This window comes from Petromyzon marinus, chromosome 75, assembly GCF_048934315.1.
Source record: "Petromyzon marinus isolate PM22_M1 ecotype Great Lakes invasive population chromosome 75, UKy_Petmar_22M1.pri1.0, whole genome shotgun sequence".
NCBI lineage: Eukaryota > Metazoa > Chordata > Hyperoartia > Petromyzontiformes > Petromyzontidae > Petromyzon > Petromyzon marinus.
This window is the reverse complement of record NC_133741.1, coordinates 6,886,867-6,899,366: the sequence shown is the minus strand read 5'-3', so window position 1 is coordinate 6,899,366 and position 12,500 is coordinate 6,886,867. Positions and strand designations below refer to the sequence as shown.

Sequence of the window (12,500 nt, the reverse complement as noted above, 5' to 3'; positions counted from 1 at the left end):
TGTGTCTTTGTGTGTGTGTGTGTGTGTGGTGTGTGTGTGTCTGTGTGTGTGTGTGGTGTGTGTGTGTCTTTGTGTGTGTGTCTTTGTGTGCGTCTGTGTGTGTGTGGTGTGTGTATGTGTGGTGTGTGTGTGTGGTGTGTCTTTGTGTGTGGTGTGTGTGTGTGGTGTGTGTGGGTGTGTGTGTGTCTGTGTGTGTGTGGGTGTGTGTGTGTGTCTTTATGTGTCTTTGTGTGTGGTGTGTGATGTGTGTGTGTCTGTGTGTGTCTTTGTGTGTGTGTGTGTGTGGTGTGTGTGTGTCTGTGTGTGGTGTGTGTGTGTGTCTTTGTGTGTGTGACTTTGTGTGCGTCTGTGTGTGTGTGTGGTGTGTGTGTGTGTGGTGTGTCTTTGTGTGGTGTGTGTGTGTGTGTGTCTGTGTGTGGGTGTGTCTGTGTGTGGGTGTGTGTGTGTCTGTGTGTGTGTGGGTGTGTGTGTGTCTTTGTGTGTCTTTGTGTGTGGTGTGTGATGTGTGTGTGTCTGTGTGTGTCTTTGTGTGTGTGTGTGTGTGTGGTGCGTGTGTGTCTGTGTGTGTCTTTGTGTGTGTGTGTGGTGTGTGTGTGTCTTTGTGTGTGTGTCTTTGTGTGCATCTGTGTGTGTGTGGTGTGTGTGTGTGTCTTTGTGTGTGTCTGTGTGTGTTGTGTGTGTGTGTCTGTGTGTGTTGTGTGTGTGTCTGTGTGTGGTGTGTGTGTCTGTGTGTGCGTGTGTGCTGTGTGTGTGTGTCTGTGTGTGCGTGTGTGCTGTGTGTGTGTCTGTGTGTGTTGTGTGTGTGTCTGTGTGTGTTGTGTGTGTGTGTGTGCGTGTGTGTTGCGTGTTGTGCGTGTGTGTCTGTGTGTGTGTGTGTGTGGTGTGTGTGTCTCTGTGTGTGGTGTGTGTGTGTGTGTGTCGGTGTGTGTCTGTGTGTGTGTGTCTGTGTGTGGTGTGTGTCTGTGTGTGTGTGTGTGGTGTGTGTGTGTCTGTGTCTGTGTGTGTGTGCAGGCATTATGTGGTGCGTGGTCCTGAGAAGACCCCTTATGAGGGTGAGGGTTTGCTCACCCACTCACCAACTCGCTCACAAACTCACCCACCCGCTCACCCACCCGCTCACCCACTTACTCACCCACTCACTCACCAGTCCACACATCCACTCGCTCACCCATGCACTCACCCACTCACTCACCCACTCACCCACTCACTCACCCACTTACTCACTCGCCCACCCACTCACCTACTCGTTCACCCACTCACTCACCCATCCACTCGTTCACCCAACCACCCACCCACCCACTCACCCACCCACTCACCCACCCACTCACCCACCCACTCACCCACCCACTCACCCACCCACCGACCTACTCACCCACACACCCACCCACCCGTCGACCCACCACACACCCACCCACTCACCCACCCACCCACTTACCCACCTACTCACCCACCCACTCACTCACCCACCCACTCACTCACTCACCTACTCACCGACCCACCCACCCACCCACTCACCCACCCACCCACTCACCCACCCACCCACTCACCGACCCACCCACCCACTCACCCACTCACCCACCCACCCAACAACAACCGCCATTCGCCACTAAGTGGCGGTGATGTCACCACGACGCTTGTGCCAGGCTATGTGCACCGTGAGGCCACGTGAAGTGTCGAACGCCCGCTGGCAGGAGGTCACTGGGCAGACCCAGGTGCCACGGGTCGACTGACTGAGATGACTGGCTGATGCACCACCTGTGCCCCCTACTGTGCCAACCTGCTGTGCTTTAGCCACCCGGCGCTCCGCTCGTTGTTGTGAGCGTCGCTCCTCCGCCCTCCGTTGTTGTTGGAGGGCGACTACCTCCAACTGCCCAGTAGCGTCCTTCACGAGCCTCCTCCACAGAGGCCGATCTTGACACCGCTGGTACCAGTCATCGGCAAGTCCACTCAGCTCCACGTCCTCCTGTACCACATCACTCCATCTCTTCTCTAGCCCGTGCCGCGCCCGCTTAGCCCCCTCAATCCGGCCGAACAAAAGCTGTTTCGGCATGCGGTGGCTGGGCATGCGGGCTACATGACCCAGCCATCGCAGCTTTGCCCGCCGGAGGAGCTCACCGATGGGACCTTGCCCAGATCTTTCAAGGATTTTTGAGCTCCTCACACAATCCAGTCTGGTTAAACCCAGGATGGATCGTAGGCAGGCCAGCCTAAATGTTTCTAACCGGCGAAGATGTTCCATTAGGGGGGTCCACGTTTCGCAAGCGTAGAGAAGGGAGGGAATGACCGTGGCCGAGAAGACCTGAAGCTTAGTGCGGAGCGACAGACCAGGTAGCTTCCACACAGCGTTACGCAACCGATGAAAAGATATTGCCGCTCGACTGATTCCGAGTGAAACCTCTGCTGTTAACCTGGAGCCGGTCATAAGCACACTGCCCAGGTATGGGAAACTCTCCACTCTCTCCACAACTGCCCCATCACCGATTGGGAGTTGTGGGGGTGGAGTGTCCGATGGTACAAAATTCCCAGGCAGGTGCTTAGTTTTGGTGGGGCTGATGGTAAGGCCCCACCTCTTAGTGGCACGCTCCAGTCTCAGCAGCAGCGTCTCCAACTCCTCCTCTGAATGAGCAGCTATTACCAAATCATCAGCATACATAACGTGGTTGAGCAATAGGGAGCCATCCCTTGACCGCACCCGGGCATCGATTAGCCTCCCATTATATCTGTACCATATGGTGATTCCCCCGGTACAGCTATTGAAGGCTTCACGAACTACGTGGTCAAAATAGATGTTAAACAGTGTGAGAGCCAGAGGACATCCCTGTCGCACCCCAAGGTGTACAGGGAATGGCTCTGACTCCCGGCCACGTAGTTTTACCCTGGCCCGTTCACCATCATGAAGGTCCTTAATGATCGTGAGCAGAGGGTCAGGTACTCCAAAAGCACGAAGAACAACCCAGAGCCCAGGCCTACTGATGGTATCATAGGCCTTGACCAGGTCAATAAAGCAGAGATGTAGGTCTTGTTGGAATTCCCTACACCTCTGCTGTAGCAGACAGACAGAAAATATGGCATCTGTGCAGGACCGCCCTTTCCTGAAACCGCATTGGGGCTCCGCAAGCCTCTCCTCAGCGTGCCTGGCAAGGCGATGTTGAATAATCCTTGCCAGGACCTTTCCCGGCACACTGAGGAGTGAGATGCCCCTGTAGTTGTTACAGTCTGTGCGGTCCCCCTTCTTAAAGAGGGGGACCACCAGGGCATCCTTGGCATCCTCTCACCCACCCACTCACCCACCCACTCACCCACTCACTCACTCACCCACTCACCCATTCACTCACCCACCCACCCACCCTCTCACCCACCCACCCTCTCACCCACCCACCCTCTCACCCACCCACCCTCTCACCCACTCACTCACTCACCCACCCACCCACCCACTCACCCACCTACTCACTCACTCACCCACCCACCCACCCTCTCAGCCGCCCATCCACCCACCCTCTCACGCACCCACCCACCCTCTCAGCCACCCACCCACCCTCTCACCCACCCACCCTCTCACCCACTCACCCACTCACTCACTCACCCATCCACTCACCCACCCACCCTCTCACCCACTCACCCACCCACCCACTCACCCACCCACCCACCCACTCACCCACCCACCCACTCAACCCACCCTAGGTCAACTCAGCCTCAAATAAGTGCCTGGTGCGATGTGCAAGTAAACATGGCCACTGGGGAGACAAAGGCGGCCGGGCGTGGTGCTGGCCACCCACCCCCTCGTGTACCGTTCCGGCCTTCACAGGGTGCTGCTGTTAGCTAACAGCACTTGCCCCTGCAGTCTGTTAAGGCTATAAGGGGAATCTTTGTAATTTTTGCGTGTGTGTGTGTGCGTGTGTGCGTGTGTGCGTGCGTGCGTGTGTGTGTGTGCGTGTGTGCGTGTGTGTGTGCGTGTGTGCGTGCGTGTGTGTGCGTGTGTGTGTGTGCGTGTGTGTGTGCGTGTGTGTGTGTGTGTGCGCGTGTGTGTGTGTGCGTGTGTGTGTGTGTGTGCGTGTGTGTGTGCGTGTGCGTGTGTGTGTGTGTGCGCGTGTGTGTGTGTGCGTGTGTGTGTGTGTGTGCGTGTGTGTGTGCGTGTGCGTGTGTGTGTGTGTGCGTGTGTGTGCGTGTGCGTGTGTGCGTGTGTGTGTGCGTGTGTGTGTGTGCGTGTGTGTGTGTGCGTGTGTGTGTGCGTGTGTGTGTGTGTGTGGCTGCCACAGGGGGGCTGTACCATGGTCGGCTGCTGTTCCCGCGAGAATTCCCCTTCAAGCCACCCAGCATCTACATGGTGACACCCAACGGTCGCTTCAAGTGCAACACGCGGTCAGCCACCCGCTCACTCAGCCACTCACTCAGCCACGCGCTCAGCCACTCAGTCACTCAGCCACCCACTCACTCAGCCACCCACTCACTCAGCCACTCACTCAGCCACTCACTCAGCCACCCGCTCACTCAGCCACCCGCGCAGCCACTCACTCAGCCACTCACTCAGCCACGCCCTCAGCCACTCAGTCACTCAGCCACCCACTCACTCAGCCACTCACTCAGCCACTCACTCACTCAGCCACCCGCTCACTCAGCCACCCGCTCAGCCACTCACTCAGCCACTCACTCAGCCACGCCCTCAGCCACTCAGTCACTCAGCCACCCACTCACTCAGCCACTCACTCAGCCACTCACTCACTCACTCAGCCACCCGCTCACTCAGCCACTCAGTCACTCAGCCACCCACTCAATCAGCCACTCAGTCACTCAGCCACCCACTCACTCAGCCGCTCACTCACTCAGCCACTCACTCAGCCGCTCAGTCACTCAGCCACCCACTCACTCAGCCGCTCACTCACTCAACCGCTCACTCACACAGTCACCCACTCACTCAGCCACTCATTCACTCAGCCACTCACTCACTCAGCCACTCACTCAGCCGCTCACTCACCCACTCGCTCAGCCACTCGCTTAGCCACTCACTCAGCCACTCACTCACCCACTCACTCAGCCACCCACTCACCCACCCACTCACTCAACCACTCACTCACTCAGCCACCCACTCAGCCAATCACTCACTCACTCAGCCACTCACTCAGCCACTCGCTCAGCCACTTTCTCAGCCACTCAATCACCCACTCACTCAGCCAACCACTCACCCACCCACTCACTCACCTACTCACTCAGCCACTCACTCACTCAGCCGCTTACTCAGCCACTCACACTCACCCCCCCGCTCACCCCCCCCTCTCACCCCCCCGCTCACCCCCCCGTTCACCCCCCCGCTCACCCCCCCGCTCACCCCCCCGCTCACCCCCCCGCTCACCCCCCCGCTCACCCCCCCGCTCACCCCGTCTGTTGTCCACTGCTGTCTGCCTCAGGCTGTGTCTGTCGATCAGCGACTTCCACCCGGACTCATGGAACCCGGCGTGGTCGGTGTCCACCATCCTCACGGGGCTGCTCAGCTTCATGGTGGAGCGTGGAGCCACGCTGGGCAGCATCGACACCTCGGACTACACCGTGAGTGACTCGCTCGCCCAGTCGCTCGCTCGCCCAGTCGCTCGCTCGCCCAGTCGCTCGCCCAGTCGCTCGCCCAGTCACTCACTCAGTCGCTCACTCAGTCGCTCACTCAGTCACTCACTCAGTCACTCACTCAGTCGCTCACTCAGTCGCTCACTCAGTCACTCGCTCAGTCGCTCGCTCAGTCACTCGCTCAGTCGCTCGCTCAGTCGCTCGCCCAGTCACTCGCTCGCTCAGTCGCTCAGTCGCTCACTCAGTCACTCGCTCAGTCGCTTGCTCAGTCACTCGCTCAGTCACTCGCTCAGTCGCTTGCTCAGTCACTCGCTCAGTCACTCGCCCAGTCACTCGCCCAGTCACTCACTCAGTCGCTCGCTCAGTCGCTCGCTCAGTCACTCGCTCAGTCACTCACTCAGTCACTCACTCAGTCACTCGCCCAGTCACTCACTCAGTCACTCACTCAGTCACTCACTCAGTCGCTCACTCAGTCACTCACTCAGTCGCTCACTCAGTCACTCACTCAGTCGCTCGCCCAGTCACTCACTCAGTCACTCACTCAGTCGCTCGCTCAGTCACTCGCTCAGTCGCTCGCTCAGTCACTCACTCAGTCGCTCGCTCAGTCGCTCACTCAGTCGCTCGCTCAGTCGCTCACTCAGTCGCTCGCTCAGTCACTCGCTCAGTCACTCACTCAGTCGCTCGCTCAGTCGCTCACTCAGTCACTCGCTCAGTCGCTCACTCAGTCACTCACTCAGTCGCTCACTCAGTCGCTCGCCCAGTCGCTTGCTCAGTCACTCACTCAGTCACTCACTCAGTCACTCACTCAGTCGCTCAGTCACTCGCTCAGTCGCTCACTCACTCACTCAGTCACTCACTCAGTCGCTCACTCAGTCGCTCACTCAGTCGCTCACTCAGTCACTCGCCCAGTCGCTCACTCAGTCGCTCGCTCAGTCGCTCACTCAGTCGCTCGCTCAGTCGCTCACTCAGTCGCTCGCTCAGTCACTCACTCAGTCGCTCACTCAGTCACTCGCTCAGTCGCTCACTCAGTCGCTCACTCAGTCACTCGCTCAGTTGCTCGCTCAGTCACTCGCTCAGTCACTCACTCAGTCACTCAGTCGCTCACTCAGTCACTTGCTCAGTCGCTCACTCAGTCGCTCACTCAGTCGCTCGCTCAGTCACTCACTCAGTCACTCAGTCGCTCACTCAGTCGCTCACTCAGTCACTCACTCAGTCACTCACTCAGTCACTCACTCAGTCACTCGCTCAGTCACTCACTCAGTCACTCAGTCGCTCACTCAGTCGCTCACTCAGTCACTCACTCAGTCACTCAGTCGCTCACTCAGTCGCTCACTCAGTCACTCACTCAGTCACTCACTCAGTCACTCACTCAGTCGCTCACTCAGTCACTCGCTCAGTCGCTCACTCAGTCACTCACTCAGTCGCTCACTCAGTCACTCACTCAGTCGCTCGCTCAGTCACACACTCAGTCGCTCACTCAGTCGCTCGCTCAGTCACTCACTCAGTCACTCAGTCGCTCACTCAGTCGCTCACTCAGTCGCTCGCTCAGTCACTCACTCAGTCACTCACTCAGTCACTCACTCAGTCACTCGCTCAGTCGCTCACTCAGTCACTCACTCAGTCGCTCACTCAGTTACTCACTCAGTCGCTCGCTCAGTCACACACTCAGTCGCTCACTCAGTCGCTCGCTCAGTCACTCACTCAGTCACTCAGTCGCTCACTCAGTCGCTCACTCAGTCGCTCGCTCAGTCACTCACTCAGTCACTCACTCAGTCACTCGCTCAGTCACTCACTCAGTCACTCACTCAGTCGCTCGCTCAGTCGCTCAGTCACTCAGTCGCTCGCTCAGTCACTCGCTCAGTCACTCAGTCACTCACTCAGTCGCTCGCTCAGTCACTCGCTCAGTCGCTCGCTCAGTCGCTCACTCAGTCGTTCGCTCAGTCGCTCACTCAGTCACTCACTCAGTCGTTCGCTCAGTCGCTCACTCAGTCGCTCACTCAGTCGCTCAGTCAGTCGCTCGCTCAGTCACTCGCTCAGTCGCTCACTCAGTCGCTCGCTCAGTCGTTCGCTCAGTCACTCACTCAGTCGCTCACTCAGTCACTCAGTCACTCAGTCGCTCGCTCAGTCACTCACTCAGTCGCTCGCTCAGTCACTCACTCAGTCACTCAGTCACTCACTCAGTCGCTCGCTCAGTCACTCACTCAGTCACTCACTCAGTCGCTCACTCAGTCACTCACTCAGTCACTCACTCAGTCACTCGCTCAGTCGCTCGCTCAGTCGCTCACTCAGTCACTCGCCCAGTCACTCACTCAGTCACTCACTCAGTCACTCGCTCAGTCGCTCGCTCAGTCACTCACTCAGTCACTCGCTCAGTCACTCACTCAGTCACTCGCTCAGTCACTCGCTCAGTCGCTCACTCAGTCACTCGCCCAGTCACTCACTCAGTCACTCACTCAGTCACTCACTCAGTCGCTCGCTCAGTCACTCACTCAGTCGCTCGCTCAGTCGCTCGCTCAGTCACTCACTCAGTCGCTCACTCAGTCACTCACTCAGTCACTCGCTCAGTCGCTCGCTCAGTCGCTCGCTCAGTCACTCGCTCAGTCACTCGCCCAGTCACTCGCTCAGTCGCTCACTCAGTCACTCGCTCAGTCGCTCACTCAGTCGCTCGCTCAGTCACTCGCTCAGTCACTCGCCCAGTCACTCGCTCAGTCGCTCGCTCAGTCACTCGCTCAGTCACTCGCTCAGTCGCTCACTCAGTCACTCGCTCAGTCACTCGCTCAGTCACTCGCTCAGTCACTCGCTCAGTCGCTCACTCAGTCACTCGCTCAGTCGCTCACTCAGTCGCTCACTCAGTCGCTCACTCAGTCGCTCACTCAGTCGCTCGCTCAGTCGCTCGCTCAGTCGCTCACTCAGTCACTCGCTCAGTCGCTCGCTCAGTCACTCGCTCAGTCGCTCACTCAGTCACTCACTCAGTCGCTCACTCAGTCGCTCGCTCAGTCACTCGCTCAGTCGCTCACTCAGTCGCTCGCTCAGTCGCTCGCTCAGTCGCTCACTCAGTCACTCACTCAGTCACTCGCTCAGTCACTCACTCAGTCACTCGCTCAGTCGCTCACTCAGTCGCTCGCTCAGTCGCTCACTCAGTCGCTCACTCAGTCACTCACTCAGTCACTCGCTCAGTCGCTCACTCAGTCACTCGCTCAGTCGCTCACTCAGTCGCTCACTCAGTCACTCGCTCAGTCGCTCACTCAGTCACTCGCTCAGTCACTCACTCAGTCGCTCACTCAGTCGCTCGCTCAGTCACTCACTCAGTCGCTCGCTCAGTCACTCACTCAGTCGCTCGCTCAGTCACTCACTCAGTCGCTCGCTCAGTCACTCGCTCAGTCACTCGCTCAGTCACTCGCTCAGTCGCTCACTCAGTCACTCGCTCAGTCATTCGCTCAGTCACTCGCTCAGTCACTCGCTCAGTCACTCACTCAGTCGCTCGCCCAGTCGCTCACTCAGTCACTCACTCAGTCGCTCACTCAGTCACTCACTCAGTCACTCACTCAGTCGCTCGCCCAGTCGCTCACTCAGTCACTCACTCAGTCGCTCGCTCAGTCACTCGCTCAGTCACTCGCTCAGTCACTCGCTCAGTCGCTCACTCAGTCACTCGCTCAGTCACTCGCTCAGTCACTCGCTCAGTCACTCGCTCAGTCACTCACTCAGTCGCTCGCCCAGTCGCTCACTCAGTCACTCACTCAGTCGCTCACTCAGTCACTCACTCAGTCACTCACTCAGTCGCTCGCCCAGTCGCTCACTCAGTCACTCACTCAGTCGCTCGCTCAGTCACTCGCTCAGTCACTCGCTCAGTCACTCGCTCAGTCGCTCACTCAGTCACTCGCTCAGTCACTCGCTCAGTCACTCGCTCAGTCACTCGCTCAGTCACTCACTTAGTCGCTCGCCCAGTCGCTCACTCAGTCGCTCACTCAGTCGCTCACTCAGTCACTCACTCAGTCACTCACTCAGTCGCTCGCCCAGTCGCTCACTCAGTCACTCACTCAGTCGCTCAGTCACTCGCTCGCCCAGTCGCTCGCTCAGTCGCTCACTCGGTCAGTCGCTCGCTCAGTCGCTCACTCAGTCGCTCACTCAGTCACTCACTTAGTCGCTCGCCCAGTCGCTCACTCAGTCACTCACTCAGTCGCTCACTCAGTCACTCACTCAGTCACTCACTCAGTCGCTCGCCCAGTCGCTCACTCAGTCACTCACTCAGTCGCTCAGTCACTCGCTCGCCCAGTCGCTCGCTCAGTCGCTCACTCGGTCAGTCACTCGCTCAGTCGCTCACTCAGTCACTCACTTAGTCGCTCGCCCAGTCACTCACTCAGTCGCTCACTCGGTCAGTCGCTCGCTCAGTCGCTCACTCAGTCAGTCACTCGCTCAGTCGCTCACTCAGTCGCTCGCTCGTAGAGACTCACGTGGACCCCCCTTTTATTTTTGTGCCCCTCACCCCCCATGCTCACCCCCCCCCCCATGCCCCTCCCTGTGCCCCTCCCCTCCATTGCCCCCCCCCCCCCGTGCCCCCTCCTTGCCCCCCCCCCCCTTCGTCTCCGTGACGACAGAAGAGGCAGCTGGCTGCTCAGAGCGGCCTCTTCAACCTCAGGGACAAAGTCTTCACTGAGCTGTTTCCAGACATCGTCACGGTGATCACCACCACCACCACCACAGTCACCACCACCACCACAGTCACCACCACCACCACAGTCACCACCACAGTCACCACCACCACAGTCACCACCACCACAGTCACCACCACAGTCACCACCACCACCACAGTCACCACCACCACCACAGTCACCACCACCACAGTCACCACCACCACAGTCACCACCACAGTCACCACCACCACAGTCACCACCACAGTCACCACCACAGTCACCACCACCACCACTACAGTCACCACCACCACAGTCACCACCACCACAGTCACCACCACCACCACCACAGTCACCACCACCACAGTCACCACCACCACAGTCACCACCACAGTCACCACCACAGTCACCACCACCACAGTCACCACCACCACAGTCACCACCACCACAGTCACCACCACCACAGTCACCACCACAGTCACCACCACCACAGTCACCACCACAGTCACCACCACCACAGTCACCACCACCACAGTCACCACCACCACAGTCACCACCACCACAGTCACCACCACCACCACCACAGTCACCACCACCACAGTCACCACCACAGTCACCACCACCACCACCACAGTCACCACAGTCACCACCACAGTCACCACCACCACAGTCACCACCACAGTCACCACCACCACAGTCACCACCACCACCACAGTCACCACCACCACCACAGTCACCACCACCACCACCACCACAGTCACCACCACCACCACAGTCACCACCACAGTCACCACCACCACCACAGTCACCACCACAGTCACCACCACCACCACCACAGTCACCACAGTCACCACCACCACAGTCACCACCACAGTCACCACCACCACAGTCACCACCACCACAGTCACCACCACAGTCACCACCACAGTCACCACCACAGTCACCACCACAGTCACCACCACAGTCACCACCACCACCACTACAGTCACCACCACCACAGTCACCACCACCACAGTCACCACCACCACCACCACAGTCACCACCACCACAGTCACCACCACCACAGTCACCACCACAGTCACCACCACAGTCACCACCACCACAGTCACCACCACCACAGTCACCACCACCACAGTCACCACCACAGTCACCACCACCACAGTCACCACCACAGTCACCACCACCACAGTCACCACCACCACAGTCACCACCACCACAGTCACCACCACCACAGTCACCACCACCACCACCACCACAGTCACCACCACCACAGTCACCACCACAGTCACCACCACCACCACCACAGTCACCACAGTCACCACCACAGTCACCACCACCACAGTCACCACCACAGTCACCACCACCACAGTCACCACCACCACCACAGTCACCACCACCACCACAGTCACCACCACCACCACCACCACAGTCACCACCACCACCACAGTCACCACCACAGTCACCACCACCACCACAGTCACCACCACAGTCACCACCACCACCACCACCACAGTCACCACAGTCACCACCACCACAGTCACCACCACAGTCACCACCACCACAGTCACCACCACCACAGTCACCACCACCACCACAGTCACCACAGTCACCACCACAGTCACCACCACAGTCACCACCACAGTCACCACCACAGTCACCACCACCACAGTCACCACCACCACCACAGTCACCACCACAGTCACCACCACAGTCACCACCACAGTCACCACCACCACAGTCACCACCACAGTCACCACCACCACAGTCACCACCACAGTCACCACCACCACCACAGTCACCACCACCACCACCACCACAGTCACCACCACAGTCACCACCACAGTCACCACCACCACAGTCACCACCACAGTCACCACCACCACAGTCACCACCACCACAGTCACCACCACAGTCACCACCACCACAGTCACCACCACCACAGTCACCACCACCACAGTCACCACCACCACAGTCACCACCACAGTCACCACCACAGTTACCACCACCACAGTCACCACCACAGTCACCACCACAGTCACCACCACCACAGTCACCACCACAGTCACCACCACCACCACCACCACAGTCACCACCACCACCACAGTCACCACCACAGTCACCACCACCACCACAGTCACCACCACAGTCACCACCACCACAGTCAACACCACAACCACCACCACCACAGTCACCACCACCACAGTCATCACCACCACCACAGTCACCACCACCACAGTCACCACCACAGTCACCACCACAGTCACCACCACCACAGTCACCACCACAGTCACCACCACCACAGTCACCACCACCACCACA

At 58.6% G+C, this 12,500-nt stretch overlaps 2 protein-coding genes across 2 annotated transcripts in view; both read left to right on the top strand.

Moving 5' to 3' along the window:
- UBE2J2 (ubiquitin conjugating enzyme E2 J2) overlaps positions 1-12,500 on the top strand; it is a 24,467-nt gene that overhangs the window by 4,719 nt on the left and 7,248 nt on the right. The window contains exons 2-5 of the mRNA XM_076056461.1: positions 1,012-1,052; positions 4,257-4,359; positions 5,403-5,541; positions 10,149-10,229. Coding sequence (XP_075912576.1) covers positions 1,012-1,052; positions 4,257-4,359; positions 5,403-5,541; positions 10,149-10,229 — 364 coding nt within the window. The remainder of the gene's footprint in view (positions 1-1,011; positions 1,053-4,256; positions 4,360-5,402; positions 5,542-10,148; positions 10,230-12,500) is intronic.
- On the top strand, positions 5,548-9,575 carry LOC142907162 (uncharacterized; the record flags this gene model as incomplete). The annotated part of the gene is made up of 1 exon (XM_076056409.1): positions 5,548-9,575. A coding segment is annotated over one exon (3,939 nt), but the record flags the coding sequence as incomplete, so codon positions are not given.